Source organism: Corella eumyota, chromosome 5 (genome assembly GCF_963082875.1).
Source record: "Corella eumyota chromosome 5, kaCorEumy4.1, whole genome shotgun sequence".
NCBI lineage: Eukaryota > Metazoa > Chordata > Ascidiacea > Phlebobranchia > Corellidae > Corella > Corella eumyota.
Window position 1 is genome coordinate 6317192 of NC_137494.1, and position 24469 is coordinate 6341660.

A 24469-nucleotide genomic window follows, 5' to 3' on the forward strand; every position below is an offset into this window, starting at 1 on the left:
CTGAAATTTATTTTATATGGTAACAGAGCAGGCTTTGTTTGTGAAAAAAATAAATCATATTAAAAACGAATGTTGGTAAGTAAAAAAGAAACATTTTTGTGAAGAAATATACAAAAAAGATGTAAACATCTGTAAGTTGAGTGGTGTATAAAAGTCAAGTGAGTTTAAAGAATTAAATGTAGTTAAGTAATCTGAAGTACGATTGGTCGTGTAAATGATTTGTTCTCAATTTAAGCGAACAACGTTAATAAAAGAACATTATTTTATTAATGTTAGCAACTATTATATATAAATACGGTAACCCTTTTAATCTTATCCGATAATTAACACAAGCGCTTCACAATTATTTTTAAGTCACGCGCAAATGGGTCATGACCCCGATTTCTTGTTGTTTTGTTTAGCTTTTGAAATCAGCTGTTTCTTTGTGCGTTAGTTAAACAAACGTCTTTTTCAATCATGTTTACAAGTTACTCGAAGACCTGAATAAAATGAGCGGTAAGTAAATATTTAATGATTGGTTAAAAACTTGCTTACTTTTAAACTATAGTAGGTCTACATTAAACTGTTAAATGCAATCTGGCAATTTAATTAATAATTAAAAGTAATTGCAGTGGATTAAGTAAATATTGTAGTAGCAATTAAGACCATCCTGTTCGTGGTATTGCAATTACCCTGTATATTGATTTATACAAAAAATGTATTATTAAAGTATAACATTTTAAAAAGAATAAACTAATGTCTGAATATTGTTTTATGTTTTTCTATATTTAAATTTTAAAATTACTTTTGGTCTGTTGGTATTTTACCCTGCTTTAGATAACTATTGATGTGCTAATATATAGATAAATTAATTTTATAATTCTTAATTTTGCTCAGCTATGCTGCATTCATTTCTTTAAAAGGTATGTCAGTATGTGTGTTGCTTGTAAAACTACCCACAGAGTTGTCCCAAAATGTTTTGATTACTTTAAATCAGTGTTCACAGCATTTCTTAAGTGCATGTTAATGATTAAACTGTGATAATTGGACTTTGGTTTTAGTAGTACACTATTTTTTCTGTGTTGAGAGATTGCTCAAGATAAAATTTTATGTATTACGAAACAAGGTGGCCTATTTAACCTTGTTACCAAATAAAGGTCGCCTAGCTAATTTTTTTTTAAATATATCACAAAGATTTACTTAAAAAAATAAAACATGGCAAGTTAGGAGTTTTTTATTTTTAAAAGTTGAAAGTTTTGCAAGTAAGCTAGATTTTAATCTCATTGTGCAATAAAGGCCATATGGTATTTAAGCTGTATCATCAAAAATTAGGATTAATTAAATTATGCTCAAAGAACATATTTTGTATGACTTGTTAAAATACATAACAATTTTGGAAAAAAGTAGGGCTTAGATTGTCTTATCAAAACTATTTGAATTTTAATTATTTTTAAATGATAGTCATAGTTATTAAAACAAATTAATACTATTAGTTAATATTTGGATTGTTAACCTTGTGCACTTTAGCTTTTTTTAATGACTGTCTGCAAATTTTAAGATTATTGATTTAGTAGTAAAATTTAATGATGTGTTTCTACAGCAAACAGTTATCTTGATTTTTTTGTTAAAATTGGTAAAAGATTATAACGTCTTAACAGAAAATAATTTAAAAATGGATAACTATTTTTAAATTTTACCTTTTAATTTAACTCACTTATTAGCTTTTTTTATGTTTAGTTAAAAAAAAATTTTAATGTTTAAAAATGAAGGATTGGATTAGTCATAAAAAATTTGCAAATTATACAATTTCCTGTTTATATAGTTAAAAACATTTATGGTAATGTGTTCACACAAAGAAAAAGTTGCCTCATCAGCCTCAGTTATTTTGTTTATGTTTTGAATTATTACCATTTATTATTAAGTTAATTAGTTAATTTATTTATAAGAAAAGTTTTAAATTAGTCAAATACTATATAGAATGGAATGTTTTTAGTAATATAAATAAACACTGTTGCACTTTGTTGAATGTTGCTTGCACTGATTTTCAATAATTATAATTAAAAATAGATAGATATGTTATGTTAGCTTATTAAAATATCTGTGATAAATAAATTTCTAATAAAAAATCGAGCTATTAACCGGTGCTATCTACTATTTAATTCTTTTTATATTAAATCTGTGTTTGAATATTTGTTTTTTTTATCACTGGTTTTAGCAATTTTTGATCAAAATGTTTATCACTTTCTGCCTATAACTTTATGTGAAGTTTTGTGACTTATTTAAATTTAAATTTATAAATTTATAGATAGTGAAACAGAAAATTTGTTGAGTAATTATTCCACTGTTCCTCCTGTGGGAAATATTCAAGAAAGTAGGAATTACGGTTCAGGTTCTGAAATTGATCCATCTACAAGAATAGCAATGGCAGCACCCAAAGATCGGTATTTTATTTCGTTTATCTCATGTTTCTAATGCAATCAAAAAATGATAAATAATTTAATGTTTTAAAGGTAAACTATATGTTTGAAATGACAATGTGTTAGCAATGATCAATAAGCAAATATTAATAAACTAAACAAACAATAAACATATTTAAAACATTCATATCAACCAATAAAGGATACTCTTACAGACTGCTTATTTACCCATATAGCCATTTATTATTAAAATGCTTATAGTTGTGTAGTCAAAAAGGTATATGCCAACCCAACATGAATAATAATTTTTTTGTCTTATAAATTTAGTCTTTAACTTAGATATATATATATGTATATTCTAATTTTATCTGTTTAGAATCATTAATATTATATGTAAATATCAATTACATTTCAGATGTAAGGTTGTTTACATTTTCTTTTATATTCTTGGCCTGGGGACACTTTTACCATGGAATTTTTTTATTACTGCTAATGAAGTAAGTTGTTTTAAAATCCAAATGCCTATATTTTCTGTTTCTATTTTACACAACTGTTTATGTCATATTTAAAAATATTCTGTTGTTTTATTTCTTTGACCTATATAATTATTGTATATATTGCATATATAACCAATTTTTTAATTTTGATTATGCCGTTTCTAACATGCTATTAAAGAATTTCACAATTTTGTAAGTGTTGTATAGCATGTTGGTATGGTTAACACTGAATCACAAAATACCTTTAAAACTTATAAAAATGTCTGTGGTACTTACAATTCGAAAAATATTAAAAAAAATTCCAAAAAACGAATTATCATTTTTTTAAAGTTAAAACTATTATTTGAAGTTAAAACTATTTTTGTGTTCAGTGACACCAACTATCAATTTTTAAGTAAAAATATAGCCAATGTAGGACTTTATTGTTTTTTTGTATTTTTAAGTACTGGATGTTTAAACTGCAAGACAATACCACTGAAATACCTGAAAACACAGTTGATGTTGATTCTAATACAACATCATTTATTAATTCCACGATCGCCCCAACACCTTCTTCTCAAAATTATAACTCGTTGCAACTCATCTTTCAAAATGCTCTGTCGGTCTGTGCCATGTTACCAAATGTTATTTTTCAATTTCTGAACACTGCTTTACAGCAAAGGTATGTTGAAAAACTTTTGTGGACAAAAAAAATAAATAAATTATTCCTTTTTGTTAATATTTATTAAAAATATTCAATTATTTTTATAATAGAGTATTAAATTATTATCAGGGTATTGATTTTTTCTCTTTACTGTAGGATCATTTTTTTGTTGAATTATTACTTTTTTTAATTTGCAGAATAAAGGAACATAAAAGAATACTAGGAAGTGTGATATTAATGATACTTTGCTTTATTTTCACCACAGCCCTTGTCAAAGTATAAGTTTTATTAAAAATAAACCTAAAGTTACAGTGTATAAAATTCTTTTTAATCCATGTTTTATGAAGTGTTATTTAATATTAAATATATTCAGCAACAAAAATTGGCACACCAAGATATTAAATTTTATGTTTTTTTTGTACTGTAAAAAATATATACTCTATAAATTAAATTACTTGTATTAAATATATATTTAAAACTTAAACACTTGTGTTAGGTTGATACAAGCACGTGGACTAAAGCCTTCTTTGCAATCACCATGGTTTCTATTGTAATTTTAAACTGTTGCTCAGCAATATTTCAATCGAGTGTATTTGGTATGTGTGCTTCATTACCTTCCATCTATATGCAAGCAGTAATGGCAGGCCAGGTTGGCACCAATTTAATTTTTTTTTGTATAATTTTTAAATAAATAAGGCTTTATGTTTTTGAATTTTATGTATTATCTGGTAGCCAACATAATTTTATTTCTACTTTATTTTTTAAACTTTTATATATAACAGTACTGTTTGAAAAACGTTTTTTTTATTTGTGTTAACTTTTCTAAGTTTGAGTATATTCATATTAATTTATGTTTAACAGGGAATGGGTGGCGTGTTTGCTTCTTTGGCTTTAATAGTTGCAATAACATGTAAGTATTTAATTAAAAACATGTTGCTAAATTAAAAAAAATAAACAAATTTTTCTTAAATGTTATTCTAATTTGAAATTAAAAAATTCTTTTTGGCTGCAATTTAATAACAGCCTGTATTAAATATTTGTTAGGTTGCCAACCAAAATATTTTTAAATATAACTTTTTTTTTCAAAAATGAAATCTACAATTTTTGTTTTATTTATATATAGTTAGTAGTGATCCAACAACAAGTGCATTAATATATTTTCTCACTGCTATTGCTGTTCTAATTATTACCGCGATTTGTTTCTTATCCCTCGCTAAAAATGTAAGTAGATTAAATACTACATTTAAATACACCAAAGTTAATAATAATAGTCTGTATGTTTACTTGTTCTTATTTTTTTAGGATTTTTATAAGTACTACAGAAGCGCTACAAAAACATCTAAAGGTTAGTAAATTTTACAAAAATTAAATAACCTAATATACCATATTGTTCATTTTATTCTACTTCAATATAGAGATTAAATTATCTACCAGCATTTACTAAGTGGAATTAAAGGCCATTTTCTTTTTTGGGGGTCTTCACCAATGCAACCTTTTTTTATTTTCATAAATAGGAAATATAATAAACACAGAAATCGAGGAAAAAAATGGTGATGTTTGGGTAAGAAAAGACTCGGCATATGAAGATGTGAAGGAGTCAACAGCTTTAACTAATGGCAATGATGAACCTGAAGTGGGAGTAGTAAGTCTACTACTGTAGTTTTTTATGCTTTAAGCATATAAGATGACTTTTTCATTTTTGTAGTGTATTTTTTAACTTAAGGCCGAAGTAATTTTCTCAATTTGGTATAATTTGAACTATGCATTGCATTTGATACAATTCATTACATTTATTGTTTTAGAAAGCACCAGTACCTCCTTTATGGATGATACTAAAGAAAATCTGGCTTTATGCATTTTCAATTTTCTTCACATTTTTTGTAACTTTGGCTTGTTTTCCTTCTATCACGGCTAATGTTAAATCAATGCAAAGTGGCGAACCATGGAATGGTAAGATATAAAAAATGATTTATTTTATTAAAGTGTATGTTATGGAGGTATAAAAATTGTTCATTTTTTTAGATGTTTATTTCACACCTGTAACATGCTTCCTGATGTTTAATGCTTGTGACTGGGTGGGCAGAAGTCTTGCAGGATACATCCACATTGTAAGTTTAAAGGTTACCATTTTTTTTTAGATTTTTATTTTTAATATGGGAAGATCGATTTTACGACATAAACATAGAGCCACATCAGGGATGTTATAAAAATATAATTGCCTGAAAATTATGCTGCTGGTTAAGTGCTGGCTTAGCAGGAGCTCCTACCATTTATAACACCTTACTCAAGGGCACTACAGCATAAGAGCAGTGGGAATCAAACCCACAATCTTGTGTTGTGTAGCAAGTTTTCTGACCACTGCGCTGCTGGTGACATTCTTAACTTAACAGGACTTACAATTTAATTTTTGTGTTTTAGCCCTCTGAAAAACATAAAGTTATTTTGCTGCTGTGTGTACTAGCAAGAGGTTCTTTCCTTGTTTTATTTGTGTTGTGCAACATGCAGCCACGAAGCATTCCGGTTGTATTTGCAAGCGATGCGTATTTCATTGTCTTTATGGTTCTTTTTGGAGTGTCTAACGGCCATCTTAGTACTCTTGCAATGCAATATGGGCCAAGGTAACATTTTAATTTCGGTTACAACTATCTGTGAATTTCCAACAAAAATTATTTTTAAAAGGCTAAATTTTTTTTTTCTTGTTAGGATGGTTGAAATGGAACATGCTAGTACTGCTGGGTCAATGTTGGGCTTTACTATCTCTGTGGGTCTTGCTGCTGGAGCTGGATTCTCTTTTGTGTTAAAAATGGCAGTTTCGTAAATTGTTATGTAATTAATTGCAGCTTCAAAATTCAAACTGTAAAAAGTGGTAGTTGTATAGATCATAATGTAAAAAAATGCTGGTTATATGTATCAAAATGTAAAAATTTGTAGTTCTAAAAATCAAAATGTAACCTAATTTCATATACATAATTTATGATATTTTGCTACCTTTTATATGATTGTTCAAAATCTAAATATTTTTAGTGTTGAATTGGTACTTGAATCTAAATTAACCGCACTTTGATAAATCTTGTTTGTTCGCATTGTGATAAATTTAAAGGTATTTGCTGTCTTAGTTTTAATTTAAAACACGATACTAAAGCATAAGCTGCTGATTTACCACTTGTTAATGAAGCCTCAATTCAAGTTATTTGTTTTGTACTGTAAATATTTTTGGTACACATTTTGTATGAAGGTAAACCAAACAAATAATATTATAAAAATTGTAAAGCAAATATATGTAGCCAAAGATTTCACATACTTTAAATAAAAAAATATTTTGTTATGAACAAAAAATGCTTTGTAGTAAAACCTTGATTTCACTAAGTTTAGGTACTTTTTTGAATTATGTTATTTTTTGGTTCTCCAAATCTCAACAAAATGGGAGATTTAGTTAGAATCATGAAGTAATTACATTTTCAGAGCAATCATAAATAAGTTGTAAGAAAATCGATATGAATTATAAAAGTAATTAGCTGTTTTATAAGACTATAAAAGCATTAAGTGAATCTAAGGATTGAAAAATCCATATAATCCAGTTTTTTAAAACTGGAGAATATACATTTTTAAGTTAAAACTTAAAAAATCCATTCAAAAACAGTGGTTTGAAACTCTAATTTAAATTGGGAACAGTGTATTTAACTTTCATCTATTGCCATCACTGATACATAGTCTTTATATAAAACAACTCCTCTATCAGGGTCGACCGCTGCTGAAAGAAACTCATCCATTTCTTCTTGTGTAAAAGGTTCACCCTCTTCAATCATATATTTAGATAGTTCTTCTTGTGATAAAAATCCCTTTTGGCTCGCATCTAAGACTTCAAATGCTTTTAACAACTGGTCTTCAGCTGCAGGTTTGTATCTGATTGCAATTATCATATATAACAAATGTTAACAAAAGGTTATTTCAAACATCATGCTAATTAAATTTTCTACACTACCCTAAGTTATAATTAATGAATAAAAATAACAATACTTTTTAGGGTATTTTTTATATTTATTTAATGTGGGAAGGTCTTCTTCATGACCTAAACATAGAGTAACATCAGTTACCCTGACCCAGCCTATTATAGGTTATAAGTGTCCGATAATTAAGCTGCTAATTAAGTATTGGCTCAGCATGAGTTCATACCAGTCATAGTGCTTTATTCAAGGGCGCTACAGCATTCAATAAAACTGTACAGATTTCACATAAACAGTAACACAATCAAGTTAAATAAATAAGGCTTTACCTTCTTTCCATTAAAATGTGTGTCATCATTGGTAAAAATTTCTCAAAACGAATATAACCAGTTGGTTCTTCTTCTTCAATTTCAGCTAACATATCATGAAGTTCACCTTAAAGTATATACTGATGAACAAATTTTAAAATTCAAGAAATATTTTAATTAAAAACATGTGTGTTTATATTTATGTAAAAATACCAATTACATAGCCCATTGGGTAACTTTATTTATTCAATCCTAATCTTGAGTTCTTTTTACAGTTTTAGCATGGGTAAATCTTGTAAGTCTTAAAGTAAAAAAAACGTTACCTTCGGAGGGACAACAACCTAATGATCTCACAATCGTTCCAATTTCCCTTACATCTACGGTTTTATTCGATTCATGGTCAAAAATTTCAAACGCGTCTTTTATTTTCTTCTCAATTTCAGCAAGCATAGATTCTATGCATTTGTAATGATTTGCCATTATATTATCTTCAAAATGTTAATTGTTTATGTAAAGTATAAAATTTAATTCACCTGCAGAATCTTTTTCGTTTGTCTCAGCCATGTTTTAAAAGAACGTTTGCACCATAAAATCGTGGATTTAACTTTAATGCAAAATTGTAAACAAGATTTAAAAAAGTAGGGAATTTCCCTTTGTATTGCTATGGCAACAACAAAATATTCGTCATAGAAATTTATGAAAAATTTAAGTCATCAAACAAATTATTTTTATGTTAATAATTCTAATTTATGTTTTGCTATACATAAACTTTTATTTTATAAATTTTTAAACAATAAAACAACTTTTTATGAGTTAACTTTTATATTATTTAAACACATCCGCAAGATGGCGCAAGATTTCCAATTGCAGGACATGCCAAAGGGCGCCTAACTTATCGTCATTTAAAACTTATTAAAAAGCTATTCACGACGTAAAAATGCCGTCTGAAAACGAAGTTCGAATTTTAGGCTTAACAGAAGAGGGAAAAGAGAACGTAGAAGCCGTATCCAAGTTGCTAATCGATGGCAATCTAAAATGGACAAATATTCAGCAAGAAGACGTTTTCGGGATAACAAGTTTTAAAGAAGAAGTGATGTACGTGATTGATCCCACTGATGGTGAAGAAGTGGACTATTTAGTGAAACTCGGGTACCCGGTAATAGGACCACAATGTGCGATAACAATTTTAAAGCATGATATTAGATTAACCCCAAGTATTGTGTATCCTGTTCACAATTTAACAATGTATAAAACTCAAATTTGCTTCTCCAATTTCAAGCCAAAAGAAAGAAAAAAATACATGGATAAAATCAAAAGAATGGGAGGAAATTTTACTAAAATTCTAACTGACAGCACAACCCACCTAGTGGTAAAAGAAGTTGGATCTGTAAAGTATTTTTCTGCCGCATGCTCAAACATTCCAATTATGACATCACAATGGATAGAGCATCTATGGACACATGGGCAATCGAGATACATTTCGGCATTGAAGGGAAAATGGGACGAGTTTAAATGTCCAATTTTTCTTGGGTGTTCAGTTTGTGCCACGGGGTTTTCTAACACAAGAAAAAATATGATTCAAAATTTAGTGACCAAATTTGGGGGAACCTATTGTGGGGCTATGACTTTAAATATTACCACGCATCTGGTTGTCAACAAACCTGAAGGAAAAAAATATACTTCGGCGAGCCAGTTCGGTGTTAAAATAGTAAACATTGACTGGGTTTTTAAAAGCGTTGAGAAAAAGTTTTGTCAAGACCATAACAAATATCCTGTCAAACATGACGAAAATCATGAAAGTTCTGTTCTAAAGTCCTCGACTCCTGAGAAAAAAACAACAAAGAGAAATAAAAATCCAGCCATACACGATGTCAGTAACATTAGTGTGATGATGGTAAATGAAACAGTCTCGACTACGATAACTGATTGTTCTAGAATGTCAATGAGCTTTTTAGTCCCTCCAAGTGCATCCAGCGCCAAAGAGGATTTATTGAAATTTCCAACATCGAAAAACTACGATCAAATGTTGGACAACATTTGTGTTTACATCGTCGGGTTTACATCAAAAGAAGAGGAAAAAGTAAAACAGTTACTCAGTATTTCAGGGGCCACAAGGTTCAATCAACTTACTCCAAGTATTACACATATAATTGTAGGTTCTCCTTCTGGTGTTACTGATACGGTGATTCAGTCCATCAAGCAAGCACTCAACCAGAAAGACCGTGAGTTATGGGTTATAACTTATAAATGGTTACTCCAAAGTCTGAGTTCAAACGAAGTTAAACCTGAGTTACAATTTTGGTGTGATGATCTGGTGGAAAAACCCAAGCATTTGACTGAAGTTGAGGTAACTACAATTAACGAAACTACTATTTATTCGAGGCCCAACACCATTTTGGGGCAATCATCTGTTATGACACATCGTGAGGACAAACAGAAAACCGAAACTACATTCAACGACATGAAAGACGTTCTGTCTCAATACATGGATTTTAATAATGGTGGTGATGTTACAAAAAACAATAATGATGCCACAAGTCATGATAATAATGTCACAATGAACTATCATGATGTCACAGAAAAAGGGGATTTTGAAGAAACCAACTTTAGTGATTCAAAAAGTCTCGACTGTAGTAAAATTGCCGAACGGGCTCTAACATTTAAAGGAAAAAGTTTTCTTTTTTATGGATTTGATGATGATGTTGAATCGGAAAAAATCACTGAAATTGAGGCCCACAAAGGGACAGTTTTATCAGCATACAGTAAGAAAATAGCCGATTATGCAATCGTGCCAGCAACAGGTTGGCCTGTGGAGAAAACTGTTAACAATATAGTCACAGATTTTTGGATGGATTCTTGTATAACAGAAAATAAACTTTTACCCCCAGATTTTCACCCCTTGTCAACTCCCTTTCTAATATCTGAAGATTGTTTTCCGCTAAGCGATTGTGTTTTGTGCTTAAGTCTCTATGCACCACCATTGAGAAACCATTTAATGGGCTTTATCGAGGATTTGGGTGGTATTTACCAAGACCTTGTTGCTAGAAAAGATCAACCAACAACTGACGATGAAAGGTTGCAAAAGACTACCCACTTAGTAGTGCCAAAACCTGAGGGTGACAAGTTTATGGGGTGCCAAAAGTGGGAAATACCATGTGTTCATGATAATTGGCTTTACGAGTGTGCAAGAAAAGGTGAAAAAGTTTCAGAGAAAAAATTTCTAGTTTTGCCCGAGAACAAAGAAACTGAAACTGAGGATAAAAAATCTGTATTTGCATCTGGTAATACTGCCATGAAGAGAAGTTATGACGAAATGGTGAAGCCTCCGAAATTTGACAAAGCTGACAAAATTGTAAAAAAATATGAGAAAAAATTAAAGGCCCAAAAATTTAGAACCGAAAATAAGGAAACGCCGCTAAGAGTCAAGTTTCTACGAATGAACGTGAAAACACCAAGTCATTACATCGGTCGAAAAAACAAAAATTTATCCTTTACATTGGAGGAATGTTTCGCTCTTCTAAAAACCCCTGAGTGCCAACAACAACAAATTAATAGTGCCATTAAAAATGATCCTGACACTCCTGTTAGCGTTTTCTTGAAAAGATTTTTAAAGGATAGCATCAGGGAAAAATATGATAACTGTGAGAACGAAATTGTTAAAGACTTGTTGTTTGAATTTGTTGATGACAATACAGACACACAAAGCAAACTACAAAATAATTTAAAATTTGAAACTTCGAATCACAATATTTCCGAACTTTGTAATGCATTGGACCAAACTGAAAACCAAAATGATGAAACTAATATGGAAAATGATGAAACTAATATGGAAAATGATGAAACTAATATGGAAAATGATGAAACTAATTTGAAAAATGATGAAATTAATTTTGAAAATGATATAACTAATTTGGAAAATGGTGAAACCAGTTTGAGAAATAATGAATCTACTAATTTTCAAATTGATGAAACCAATGCAGAAAATGCTGATGTGGCAAATAAACCATTGAAGGGAGTTGTATTATTTGTGACAAAAAAACTTACAAATATCCAAATGGAACAAAACTCGATGACTCAGGATTTGGGAGGCGAATTTCGCTGGAATTATGACTCTGCGGTTACCCATGTAGTTTTTCAGGGAAAACTAAATGACACAAACAAAGAATTTCGAAAAGCAAAAACTGATGGTAAACTAATCGTCTCTCCGCATTGGTTGCAGGCCTGCTTTGAGACTAAAACAAGGGTTAATGAAGCAGAATATTCCCATCTTTTTAACCCAAATAAATCTATCCCAATGTTAAATATGTCGAGCCAATCCCAGCGATCAAACAAATCAACAATTCAAAGAAGGTCAACCCGAAAAAGTTCCTCTTCGACTGAGAGTGATCAAGAAAAGAGCAATGTTGCAATCGACTCTCAGGAAGCGAGAGAGATACTCCGAAAAACAGTCGAAAATATTATTTCGTCCACTACAAAAAATTCTAGCGCCGTACACAGGATTGCAAGTAACAGAGGACCGAGTGCTTACTCATCACCAGTGCACTTATTAAGAAGAAACTCGTCTACTACTATTAAAAACGAAAACATAAACACCGAGAAAACTGAGTCTAGTCAAGATGTGCATGTGAGCTGGGACGATCCTACAGAAAGAGAAGAAATGGAGAGAATAATGAAAGAGAGAAGTTTACAAGATAAACTGAAAGCTGAGGAAAGTTACAAACAAAACGAGACCAAATCATTTAGAGAACCTCTACCCCCAGCTAGTGGTGAAAAATTGGACACTTTTGATAAACAACAAACAAGCATGGATTGCGAAGACGAGAACAGAATGTCACAAATTCTTAGACAAGGAAGAACCCCCAGTTTTCTTATTTCCTCGGTTAGTGCTGAGGATAAATTAAGCTTTGCTTCATTAATTAACGAACAGGGTGGGATATATTTAAACCGAGATCAATATGATCCTAGTTGTACTCATCTGATAGCGAAAAAACCTGTTAGAAATGAGAAATTTTTGTCATGTCTTGCTGCTGGAAAATGGATTTTGCACACAAGTTATATGCAAGCTTGCCGAGACGCTGGACATTTTGTCAAAGAAGATGCATTCGAATATGGAAACCCTTTATCTTCAATTCAACCCCAAACTGACCTTGAGCGCCTCCTAATGGCCTCGGCGCATCGATGGAGGTTTCATATGAACAAGTTAAGGAACCAAGGTAAAGTAGATCTCGGGGCCTTTGAGGGATGGAAGGTTTTGCTACACATTAATGAACGTCAGACGATCGGATTTACTCGTCTTCTGCAAAGCGGTCATGGAGTTGTAGTTGCAAAAACTCTTCCCTACGACGGTCCTCTCAACATCACACACGCCTTTGTTGAACCGTCACGGGTGAACGACTCCATCGACATAATGGGTTTGGTTACTGCGGGCGTGCACTGTTGCAAACCAGATTACATCGCCGAATTCCTGATGAGAGATCCTCCCCCAAGCCCATCCACTCTTTACATTCCACAAGTTCAAGAAATTTTACAAAAGTTTAGTGACAATGATATAAGTATGGGTACACCCAGTAAAAGAAGAAAAATGGTGGACTAATTTCTTTGCTCCAATTTTTTGTATATAGTATATATTACTGCCATTTTATTTTCAAAAGATTTTAGGTTTAATTTTCTTGATGGACAAAATGTTATGAATTTTTTTGTAATTATTGTAAATTAGACATTAATCTTAAACAAATGCGGTATTTTTTACTTTTAAAACATAGTATAAAACTTTATAAACATTTAAATTGGGTTATTAAACAAATAAATTTCAATACATTAAATATTAAAAGTAGTTTAACTTTGGGTGGTATGCTGTTAAACAAAACAATTACCATTTTAAAAATCTTTTTTTTTTGTATTTACTAACTTATGTTTTAATTATTTTTTACTTGCCTTTCTTTTTTTGTGTATAACAATTTTGGATTCAACTTTTTAAAACTTATTCAGTTCATTTTCTTATTAGTTTGTTATTAAATAATAACAATATAGATTTAGAAGTTGCTTATAGATTAGTTTAATACTTAGTAATTTAGTCCCATTCATTTTATTTATTTTAATAATTAAGTTGGTTTTTCAACTACCAAACTTAAAAATGTATTACATCGAAAAAAAATTACCCGCTAGATGACCTCAAAGAGCAGTCTGCTTAAGAAGTATCGCGTTACATAAGGTGGCAAGGTTTATTTAAGTCGTTGCAAAATGTTATCAAAACAAAAAATTTTCCTTTAAAAATAATTATTGTTTTATTACCCTTCTTAAAACACTTAAACAGAACACCTATTTTTTTAAAACAAATTTTTAACAAAATTGATATATTTTATATACCATAATTTTTAAATTATTGTATCAAATAAAATGCCATTCGCTGATAGAAAGGCAAGATTTTCACCGCAAAAATTTTAAATCAAAGTGCTTTTTGTATTATGTTCACTATATAAGTAATATGTGTATTATGATTTTATCACCTTTGCGTAACATTATCCAATAAACGGTCGCTGTAATTTCACATAGGGATAGAAAAGCGTTGCATCATCATCGGGTCGTTAATAAATTGCGTTATATTAGAAAGTGTCAACTGCGACGATTCGTTATTGGGTAAGTACATTGATGTAAATGAAAAGATTCGAATTATCACTGGTCGTCAAATCATAAACCAGTTGTAAATTACGTGTGACCTTTTGGTAACACTGTACATAGGTAAAATTTGAAAACATTATGTGGCTTTCATCTTCATTTGTCATGTTTTGTAATATCATTATTTCTTCTTTTAACCCATTAGAATTCATATATTACTTTATTCTGGGTGCTAGTCTTTTTAAAGTAGAAAAACAGGTTAGTTTTAAATGTCATAAACTGCACGCGTTTTCTTATGACCCCGTGTAAATATGCGGCATCTAAAATTGTTTTAATTGTCAGTAGAATATCACGATTGACTTTATAGACAGATTCCGCTTCCGATTAAATAACAACAAATTCGACAAAATTTATAAGTTTACATTTCGTTATAAGATTCCGGTATGATATTTCCGATTATTTTTTAATTAAATATTTTGTTTTTATAAATAAATACAATACATTTTGATTTAGTCTATTACTACAACCACATTTTTATAAACATGTAGTCCATTGTGCTGGGCAATTTTAAATTATATATTTACTCTTGAAACTTGTTTATTTGTTTTGTTTGTTTCGAAAACTTGTATCCCGAGTTCAAATATTTCTAATGATTTGCTGTAAAATTGAAACGATTTTACTACTTGACCTTTCCCACCTAAAGGGCGTTGTTGTGTCCATTAACCATTCTCAGGTTGCATTGATATTCTTCTTGATTTTAAAACTTATGTAACTTTCCTAATTACAATTAAACCTTAGGGTGGGGTCTTAATTGTTTACATTTACCAAGTAATTTAAACATAATGATTCAACCAATAAAAGTTTATTAATAAAAGTTCTATTTAAGATTCAGTTTAAGTTTTTCGTGAACTGGTAATGGTACCCGCAATAAAATTAGCATAAATTTGTTCTCTAATAGGAGTTTAGAGTGGTCGAGTTACCTTTACGTTGCTTTGATATCGAAAACTTTAATTCATTTATAATACGCAATTATCATATAGTTTAAAACGTTCAAAATTGCGGTAAATATACGGTTACTGTTTTGATGTTTAAATAACCTATAAACAGATGTATTTTTGTATAAAATTAATGTTATGATACGTTCTACAAACATATGTCGACTTGTGTATCGTGTATTAATGTAATACAACATTTTTAAACCGTTGGTGCATTGCTACTTGCACGATAAGATGTAACAAATATAAAGTTAACAATACCATATTGTAAACAACGGTCTTTAAATTAAATGCCAATAAACAAATAACCTTTTACGTCTTTTCTTTATAATACAATTAAACGGCTATTTATAGTAAGGAAAAAATGAACTAAATTCACGTAAAATTACACGTTTTCACCAACATCCACGTGTGTTTAAATTGAAAAGGTTTGTGAATAATACGCAATGTCGTAAACAAGACGTACGAGCGAGTTTTTCCGCTCCTGTTGTCATCAAATGCGATAACTATAAACAATTGAAAAGACGGCGGCCGAATGACCACGTATTTTTATAGTTTACTACTGCGCTGCAAAATATTTCGGTGCGTGGAAAAAGTGCTAAATCACAATCCTGGATTACGAATAACTTCCGAAATTCAGTGTACAGGCCCGTAAGGCAGCATAGTCGTACAGCGAGTAAGTGATCTAATCCATACATGCATCATAATGCACTTTTTAGCTGGCCGAACTGCTTATACAGCCTTGCTATTGCGGCCCTCAAGTATTTTTATGGCCCCGACATAAACATAAATAAACGCGACGTTTGCCCTTTGTCCGCGTGTGAACACGTTGAGTTGTTAGGACAAGTAAGATTTGTGACAGATTGAACACGCATTTATCGATAAAACCATCAAGTTTTCTAGTTAACACAAAGTTCAGGGGATCAACACCAATAATCTTTAATTTGTTTGTTTAAATTATTTGTCACGACGGGTTTTTTATTTATTAATTTAAGGATGTGAATTTGAATGTTTAAAAATTAAATGACTCTTATGTTAGTTTTATTTTTGTTACAAGACCCTCGAATTCGGTTTAACTTAAAGCGTAAACTTAGGACATATATATTCAAAGTGGCATTCAAATGTTACACACCGAATCAATTTGCCTCAAAAATCCTAACTTAATGATCAATGGTATGTTTTGGTCTAAACAGTTGCCCTACTGCTGTCTTTGCAGAAAAAGAGCTGGTACTGCGTTTCTTCGGTCCCAAGAAATATTTTACGAGTTCCTTAACTAGGTTTTTTAATAGAAACATTTATTCGAAAACATGTAGCTGGCAGCCTTAGGCTACTAGGTACACAATGCGTTGCTAGATGTACCAGGCCGAACCGGTGGCCATATACACACAGGAAATATATCCCTGTACCGGGTAGTTATATGAACCACAGAAGACCCTTTACCTGATAATTTAGTAGACTTTAAAACTTGATTTTTATCTAGTAATATTTCGCTTGGCGCTGAAAGGGTCCTAGTGGTTAGCTCACGCCTTTTACCACAAGTGTTTATTATTCTTTAGCTATAAATACGCTGCCGTAATGCAAAATCCAATAAAAGACAAACATTTTGAATAAAGGGTGTTGTTTTTGTCCTGCTATTATGTCGTGCGACTTTGTGTTATCAGGAACTTTGCTGTGTTTTAAGCCATTGTATAAAAATGTCACCTAATTGCTTTCAAATTTATTTTTTTACACACGCAATTTGCAACGCTGAATAAACGTGAAATTGGTTAATTACGAGTATCACGAATCGTGTAACACTTTATGTTAATTCAACTATTAAATATGTAATAACATGGTTTTGAAATTAAAGATGTTTTAAATGCGGTTTTAGTTAAAAGAAAACTTCGACAAAAAGTGGGGCTAAATAAAACGAATTTCCCTAGTTTTAACTTATTTTGTTCCAATCACAAGTTAAAATTTTAATTAAAAATTAAATATATAGTAATTAGGCTTTGCTTTCGTCATTTAAACATCAAAGGTGAACTACCAGTTAATCAAGCCGGTGCGATATATCCGACTTGCAAGTTAATTGTAAAACAAGGTGTCTAATTGCCATGAATTGATATAATGTCCCGGATTTTGATAAAGGGGCCTTAATCCGGATGAACATGAGTAAACTTTGCTTAACTCTATATAGTTAAAACTGGGCATCGAGTCATTAAAAACGTCGGTACGCACCGGTCGGTGTGAAAATAACGCACGATGACGCATGACAATCAGATTGACGGACCTGCAACATAACAAAACAAGAGAAAAAGGTAAGAAAAAATGCGGTTCGGACTGCGGTATATGAGCTATAAGTTACGCGATTTTTCCGAGTAGATTAATTTGCTATAATAACAGTAAGGGGAGATTTTTAAAAGAGATTTTTGCGAATGATTTTTGGCGGTTTAGCTAGTCACGATTTTTGCTTTAATTGCAGAAAGTCTTAATGCTCTTAATAAGACTTGTTAAAAAAATTTTATAAGGTTAATTAGCAATAATTGTTTATTTTAATTGGCAAAATATTTACAAGTAAAAAATAAAAGTTAAATAAAAAATAAAATATCGTGTTAAATTATTATGTCTTACTTTACGTTATATCTGTTAAAATACATTTATTCATTTTTAAATAATTTGGGGTATAAATAAAATATAAAATTTAAGAAAAAATCTGACGACCAAACCCAAAAGTAAGGTTAAGCCACGCCCATATCGCTTGGCATCTTTAGAAAACGAAACGATATTAAATAAAAAATCACGCAGCTGGCGACAGGAGCCAAATATCATGACACAGATTATGTAAATAAGTCATAAGTTATAGCATTTTGACTTCACTTTAACTGACATGCAAATTGCGTCGTTTCTTACGGACACCTTAAATAAAAAAAACTCAGACAAAATTGTGATCGCGTGTCGTTAGGTCGTGTGATCTTTTTACTGGATTGATTTATTGCTCACGTTGTTTCGCAGTTTTAGGAACCGTGCTTTACCTTCGTGTGAAGATGCCAAATAAAATATGCCCTCATTGTCTATAGACGAATTTTAGTTTTACTTTTTAATTGTTCCCAAATTTGCGGCTAGACCTAAACATGAGTTATTTTAATGAGTGTTAATTGCTTCCAATTCCCGTTAAGTTACCTAGGAAAAACGGAAACTATGAGTTAATATGGCTGGAAGGGGGTACTTAACGGCCTTTAAAAGAACAGCCCCAAAATAATGTGGAACAGAGTGCTAGTAGGATAACAGTTGTAACTGCAATAATATTAACAAGATAAAAACCCAAAACAGAGATTTTTGTCTATAGCTTTTAGCGTTATGAGGTTTTGTGAAAAAAGGTTATTGAAAAATCAAAAATTTTATTTATTTATTTTATTCTCATAGAAACGTTAATTTTATTTAATTTGAAACTTTCAAAATGAGGTTATTTTTGGTCAAATTGCTTCTGTCATTACTACTTTTCGGTAAGATTAAATAAAAATAGAATTTTATTAATTTATTTGTATTCTAAACAATTTATGCCACCGCAAACAAATAAGCAACTATTTGATGTTTTGTGTTTTATTTATAACTCAAAATTGATTTGTATATTTTGTGTTTAGTTTACGCGGAGGCTCAATGTTCGTACGACGATGCAAGTGATAGAGAAGACTGCGGGTTTCCCGGCATAACTGCGGGCCAGTGCTTGGATAAAAGTGGGAAAGCCTGATGTTGTTGTATTTAGTAATATAGTATATAGATATAGATATCTTTATCCTTGATGTAGGAGGGTTGAATGCACGACCCAAACATAGAGTAACAACTGTTACCCCGGCCCAGTCTCGAGTTGCCTGTTGCAGTTTGGGATATTATAGATTAGAATTGCCCCTTAATTATGCTGCTGATTAGTGCTGGCTCAGCAGGAGTTCATACTGTTTATAGCGCCTTACTCGAGTAAGGCGCTACACCGTAAGAGCAGTGGGGATTGAACCCACGACCTTATGTGGTGTAGCAAGTGTTTTTACCACTATGTCACGCTGCTGTTGTTAGTTTTTGGAATACATAACCTTTAAAACAAATACTAAATTATATTAAATTCTACTTACGTAATATTTAAATTTTCGTCTGGTCAACGGGTAGCATGACGCAGTGCTTGAACCGTTGCTGATTTAATGAAAACCTTTTGCGGTCGTGACATTTATTTGTGCTTACCGATTGTCACGCGTGTTTATTAAATGTTAACTGATACGTCAAAAAATTAATTGAAAAAAAAACTTAATTAAAAAACGTGATTTCGTATAAAATATATATATATATATTTTTTTTAAGAATGTTGTTGGGATAACAGCCAGGCGAATACGATGTGGTGTTTTGCCTCTAACGCCGAGGCCGACAGAGAAGGAAAAGGAGAACGAGGTCTTGCCAGGCAGTTTCCTCGTACTACTGCAGTAGTTCGTAAGTAGCTTATTTTTCTTGCAAAAAGTCTACATCACTGCCTGGATACATGTTACTTTTATTAACTTTTCCCCAATTTAAAGTTAACCTGTCAATTTATAGGCATACTCTCAATTGTAAGGGTTTGCCCATTTTTTAACTGCATTTATACGACCGTCTACAGCTAAGCATTTGTTCTGTGTATATACAGTAACACCCATTAAAATGCTTTAAATGTAATCGATATGTTTGATCTATTTTTGTAGAGTTTAGTGGACCCTGCCTTTTCTCGTGTACTTCCATCGAACAACGGTTGCGATTGTCAATGACGAACAGAAACTTTGGATTCAACGAATGTCTTACCATCCGTGGTTGTTATGATGAAACGGACACAAATCTACGACGCAGATGTTATTTTCCTTCCCGTACGTATATTTTTTTTGTTTTTAATTTACTGTTGTAGAAAACATATTTAATAACTGGTAATTTGATTCATTAACAGGAACTGTAGAGGAATGTCCCGCACCACAATGCCAAGTTCCCAGCGGTGTGATGCAGTTGTGTACTCCGGACAATGTCCTTGAGTCAACTTGCACGGCTTTAGGCTGCTGCTACCAAAAGGTTGGATCCACTTATAAGTGCTACCGGCCGGAAGGTAACTACTACAAAAATAACGTAACGTAAAAAATATGTTAAGCTTTAAAGATTGTGTAACCGTGAAATCTTATATGCACATTGTAGTAATAAGTATATAACATGACAGGCCTTAGGCTAAGGCTGGGTTTATTAAGGATTATTAAACATACTGTCAATCACAACAAATTGCTTGCTGAACATTTATTTTCAAAATAGACCTTTTAAGCATAGTTTTCAAGTCACCATGTCTCAAAACAAGTAGTTTTAAAGCTTAACATTTTTCTTCTAGTTGCAGCAACTATAATTAATTCTACGGAGGTACCAACCACAACCAAAGAGCCCACATTTATCGATTTGCTTCGACGCAACACCGGTGGTGACCTCCAAGGCTTTTCCGTTGTGGATCTTCTTAGCAATTCGTTGTCTGAGTTAACCCAACAAAAAAGAAACAGAACTCTGTTGGAACCAACTACTACGTAAGTTTATTCTTAGGCCGAGCAAACCTTTCAAAATTTGATATATTTTACAATTAAACATTTATCAAAGTTCACTTGTCAAATCAATCAAAAATTAATCCGCATTAGTCCGACTTGCAAATTATAAAGGGTGTTTATGTTTTTAAACAAATAATCTCTAGATCAAACAGATAAGCGCGGTTTATGCAATTAAATTTAATTGCCTATGGTCTGCTAACATTAGGCCAAGTATGCCGAAGGGCGGTCGTCAAATGTGTCAGGATTTAACATTATGACGTAACAGTCTGTACCGCAACCGCTAAAACTTTTGGTGTTATTTTTATGCTTTAAATATATCCTTCTCTTTTAGAACTACTACGACTGCTCCCACTACCACAACCACCACTGTTGCCACAACTCCAAGATTTGAAACGACTACTACTGTTCTACCACCATTCAGAAGAAGGATGTGTCAATGGGGGAGATGTAAGTTAAAATAATGTCGATTTTTTAAGCACTAGTAATTTAAATAAACATGAAAGCATTTTTTTTACTGATTTTTTTGTTTTATCTTAGGCCACTTTGTCGAAGTTCCTCGTCCAGTACCTCAGTGTTTCCCCACAGATTGCGGGCGCCCTCGGTTTTACCCAGGATCAACTCTCACCCCTCCAACGCAAGCAGAAGCCTCGTTAAAGAAAATTGTTGGTGGCACAAGGTAGGAATTCGAAAATGTTACCACAGCGGTTTAAATTCTTGTTTTCGCCAAGGCGGTCATACCAGTTGTTCGGTTTAGCAAAGCTTGAGGCAAATGTCTATATTGTGCTTAGCTTAATAGTTTATTCGCGCGCTTTTACTTCTTATAACCGCAACCTTAAAGACTTGTTTGTGCCTACAGAGCTTACCCCTTCAGTTATCCGTGGATGGCCATGCTGTTAAAAACAGAGGGAGAACGAACATTCTTGTGTGGTGCAACAGTTATTTGCGAAAGATGGCTTGTTACAGCCGCTCATTGTTTTAACAAACAAAGCTTCAAGTCGTCAACACCTGAGTAAGTTTAAAATTCTAATGAAACAAAGAAATTTAATTTGGTATAGCCTTTAAGGCTTGTTCTAAATATGTTAGAACAAATCGTTTTCAAGCTGCCTTTGTCTTGGCTTATTAAGTATTTATTATATTTTTGTGTTTTAAACAGTTTGGATGCAATTTTCTACACTATTCACGTTGGACGATATGCAGGATGGAAGCAAAAGCATGGAACTCAAGTCCAAGCATTCGAAGGAAGAGACGGTATGTATTTCAAAAAATGCATTTACGTAATTTGACAAACTAACTTAAACCTTAATGTAGAATTAAAATGTCACCATATTTTAATACCTGTACGTTTATCAGGTATTGCCTACGTTCAACAGCATCCTGACTTTATAACTGGCGTAAACAGAGGTATTTTGACAAACGACATTGGACTGGTTAAGTTAACGAGACCCATAGAATTTAACTCATACGCTCAACCTGCATGCATGCCAACCAGAAGACCGAGTGTTCGGGATATTGTTTGGGCTACCGGCTGGGGAGACACAAACAGTAAGTAACCTGTAATATACAAATATAAATCTTATTTGTTCCTAATAAATACATTTCTTGAATTTTAAATTGCATTTTTTTTAAATATAAATGTTTTTTATAGATGTCGGTCCTGGTGCAACATCATTGAAACAGTTGGGAGTTCGAATTCTTAACGAAACCCTTTGCCGACGAAATGTCCCCGGATTTGAAGATCCAGCCGGTGTTTTATGTGCAGGCGGTGAACGAAATCAAGATACTTGCCTTGTAAGTAGATTTTATCAATCTCAAATCTAATTTTGTAAATTTTACTGAATTTTTTAGCATTATTACCTGATGGCAACAGTTTTTTGTGCTTAGGATTAATTTTTTTCTTTTTGAGCTTTTTGTAAGATCAATATGTTATAATCAATATGTTTAAAACTTAAGGTTTTTGTAGACTATATGTAAAATTTTCACAGAAGTAACCGGAAATTGCTCAAATCCTAAATATAAAATTTAACTTACGCCCGCGGCATATGTTTACCAAAGGAGAAATTTTCTAAAAACTATTTTTACACCGTCATCAAATTATCGAATACAAATTATTTTTAGGGCGATTCGGGTGGACCACTTGCCGGGCCGATATCAGTAGGTGTCGACAGATCTGGAAGACCAATTCAACGTTGGGTGTTGTATGGCCTAACCAGCATCGGATCACCAAGCTGTAATACGCTAGAGCATGACCGACAGCCTGCTATTTACACAGACGTTAACCATTTTTCTAGTTGGATTCGGGAAGTGACTCAAAATTGTTGTGCCTAAATTTTTCAATTTATTTATTGTTGTCATGTTTTTTGTTGTTGGAATCTGCTTCCAAGTAGTTGTCCATAGGCCAGAGTTTGTTAACATTTTGTTTCGTTTTGGATTTTCGTATTTTGTATCTATCGCAGTCTGAAAGGTAGTGTGAGGGCAATGTAAATAACTTTCGTTTGATATTTTTCTGACTTATTTAATTAGTTTAATTATATTGTGGTTTTTTTGTTTCTGACTAAATCTATATTTGGGTATTTCTATTTACTATTATTGTAATTTTTTATTTAAAATTCACATAAATGGTAACATGTTTTAACTGGTATGAAAGGTTTAAAAAGTGTTTACTTGTATTAGTAACTACTAATTAATGACAGAAATATTTTATTCTTTAAGCTATTGCGCGTTGAAAAATTAAAAAAAAAACTTTTCAAAAATAGCTAGATTAATTGAGTTGTACAGATGTTTTTGAATATATTTATTTATTATACGCTCTTTTATAAAAACATTTTTGCATTAAAATGAACAATAAAAGTAAATTCAACTACATTAATTGTTTTAAAACTTTAATTGTTTTAATGTAGTCTTATTTCTTGAATGTGTTATAGTAGGTAACATGTTAAGAATCATTTTTTTCTTCTACCTGGAATTGGCCTACAAAGTAAGCACAAAGGTCAGTTAGATTGAAACGTTAGGCAACAAATTTTAAGGTTACCAAATATGACTTAGGCGTTTTTGTAGGGAACTTTAAAATAAAAAACAATGCGATGTATTTTATTTAAAGCTAAAGCCGTGACCACAATACAAAGGCTACCACAATGTAGTAAAGTTATTACTTACAAAAAGAACTTATTACTTACAAAAAAAAGTGCGTTTATTTTAAGCGTTTTTTTATAAAATACACTTTGTATAGACTAATTTAAATTATGTCAGGTTTAAAATTAAATTTTTTATTATTGTTTAAGTAGTTAACTTGTCTTTGATTAATTAAAAACAACATGTTGATTAGACCGAAGCTATTGTTTATTTTTTAAATTTAATACATTACATAGTAAACAAATATAGTAGGCCACATGTTTTATCAGTAAGGAAACCATTAAATTCACAAAAAATAAATCCATTACAATAACAATATGTGTTGTTTTCCCTTTTTAAATGCAAAATCGCTTAGGGGATAAACAGAATCTATTTTTTTCA

At 31.5% G+C, this 24469-nt stretch overlaps 4 protein-coding genes across 5 annotated transcripts; 3 read left to right on the forward strand and 1 right to left on the reverse strand.

Annotated features, from left to right (window-relative positions):
• Positions 1 to 377: 377 nt before the first annotated feature.
• On the forward strand, positions 378 to 6864 carry LOC145753897 (equilibrative nucleoside transporter 1-like). 2 transcript variants are annotated; one of them, XM_082570420.1, is made up of 15 exons: positions 404 to 495; positions 877 to 902; positions 2285 to 2420; positions 2812 to 2893; positions 3337 to 3554; positions 3734 to 3812; positions 4033 to 4185; positions 4398 to 4446; positions 4660 to 4757; positions 4839 to 4881; positions 5051 to 5178; positions 5339 to 5486; positions 5559 to 5644; positions 5955 to 6154; positions 6240 to 6864. In XM_082570420.1, the coding sequence occupies exons 3-15, from the start codon at positions 2401 to 2403 to the stop codon at positions 6352 to 6354; spliced, it is 1419 nt and encodes a 472-aa protein (XP_082426546.1). In that variant the 5' UTR covers positions 404 to 495; positions 877 to 902; positions 2285 to 2400; the 3' UTR covers positions 6355 to 6864. The 2 variants fall into 2 exon arrangements, with proteins under 2 accessions (XP_082426544.1, XP_082426546.1); XM_082570418.1 differs by lacking the exon at positions 877 to 902 and having other exon boundaries at positions 378 to 495.
• LOC145753898 (dynein regulatory complex protein 8-like) lies at positions 6733 to 8416 on the reverse strand. The gene is made up of 4 exons (XM_082570421.1): positions 8322 to 8416; positions 8112 to 8243; positions 7810 to 7915; positions 6733 to 7439 (listed from the first exon to the last, which is right to left on the reverse strand). The coding sequence occupies exons 1-4, from the start codon at positions 8350 to 8352 to the stop codon at positions 7214 to 7216; spliced, it is 495 nt and encodes a 164-aa protein (XP_082426547.1). The 5' UTR covers positions 8353 to 8416; the 3' UTR covers positions 6733 to 7213.
• Positions 8417 to 8725: 309 nt separating this feature from the next.
• On the forward strand, positions 8726 to 13461 carry LOC145753370 (DNA topoisomerase 2-binding protein 1-A-like). The gene has a single exon (XM_082569783.1). The coding sequence runs from the start codon at positions 8726 to 8728 to the stop codon at positions 13379 to 13381; it is 4656 nt and encodes a 1551-aa protein (XP_082425909.1). The 3' UTR covers positions 13382 to 13461.
• A 5343-nt stretch (positions 13462 to 18804) lies between these two features.
• LOC145753371 (uncharacterized) lies at positions 18805 to 23399 on the forward strand. Its single transcript, XM_082569784.1, has 13 exons — positions 18805 to 18880; positions 19019 to 19111; positions 19725 to 19850; positions 20096 to 20254; positions 20332 to 20484; positions 20755 to 20941; positions 21291 to 21406; positions 21497 to 21635; positions 21816 to 21968; positions 22113 to 22207; positions 22310 to 22501; positions 22605 to 22747; positions 23075 to 23399. Exons 1-13 carry the CDS (start codon positions 18835 to 18837, stop codon positions 23282 to 23284), a joined length of 1812 nt encoding a protein of 603 aa, XP_082425910.1. The 5' UTR covers positions 18805 to 18834; the 3' UTR covers positions 23285 to 23399.
• Positions 23400 to 24469: the final 1070 nt, after the last annotated feature.

Coding starts and splice junctions, on each gene's coding strand:
- LOC145753897 (XM_082570418.1), top strand. Junction 2,894..3,336: donor TTTTTATTACTGCTAATGAA/GTAAGTTGTTTT, acceptor TGTATTTTTAAG/TACTGGATGTTTAAACTGCA. Junction 3,555..3,733: donor AACACTGCTTTACAGCAAAG/GTATGTTGAAAA, acceptor TTTAATTTGCAG/AATAAAGGAACATAAAAGAA.
- LOC145753898 (XM_082570421.1), bottom strand. CDS start 8,352: ATGGCTGAGACAAACGAAAAAGATTCTGCAG. Junction 8,244..8,321: donor AAACGAAAAAGATTCTGCAG/GTGAATTAAATT, acceptor ACAAATGCATAG/AATCTATGCTTGCTGAAATT. Junction 7,440..7,809: donor CACATTTTAATGGAAAGAAG/GTAAAGCCTTAT, acceptor AATTGCAATCAG/ATACAAACCTGCAGCTGAAG.
- LOC145753370 (XM_082569783.1), top strand. CDS start 8,726: ATGCCGTCTGAAAACGAAGTTCGAATTTTAGGCTTAACAGAAGAGGGA.
- LOC145753371 (XM_082569784.1), top strand. CDS start 18,835: ATGAGGTTATTTTTGGTCAAATTGCTTCTGTCATTACTACTTTTCG. Junction 18,881..19,018: donor TCTGTCATTACTACTTTTCG/GTAAGATTAAAT, acceptor TTTTGTGTTTAG/TTTACGCGGAGGCTCAATGT. Junction 20,485..20,754: donor TAAGTGCTACCGGCCGGAAG/GTAACTACTACA, acceptor TTTTTCTTCTAG/TTGCAGCAACTATAATTAAT.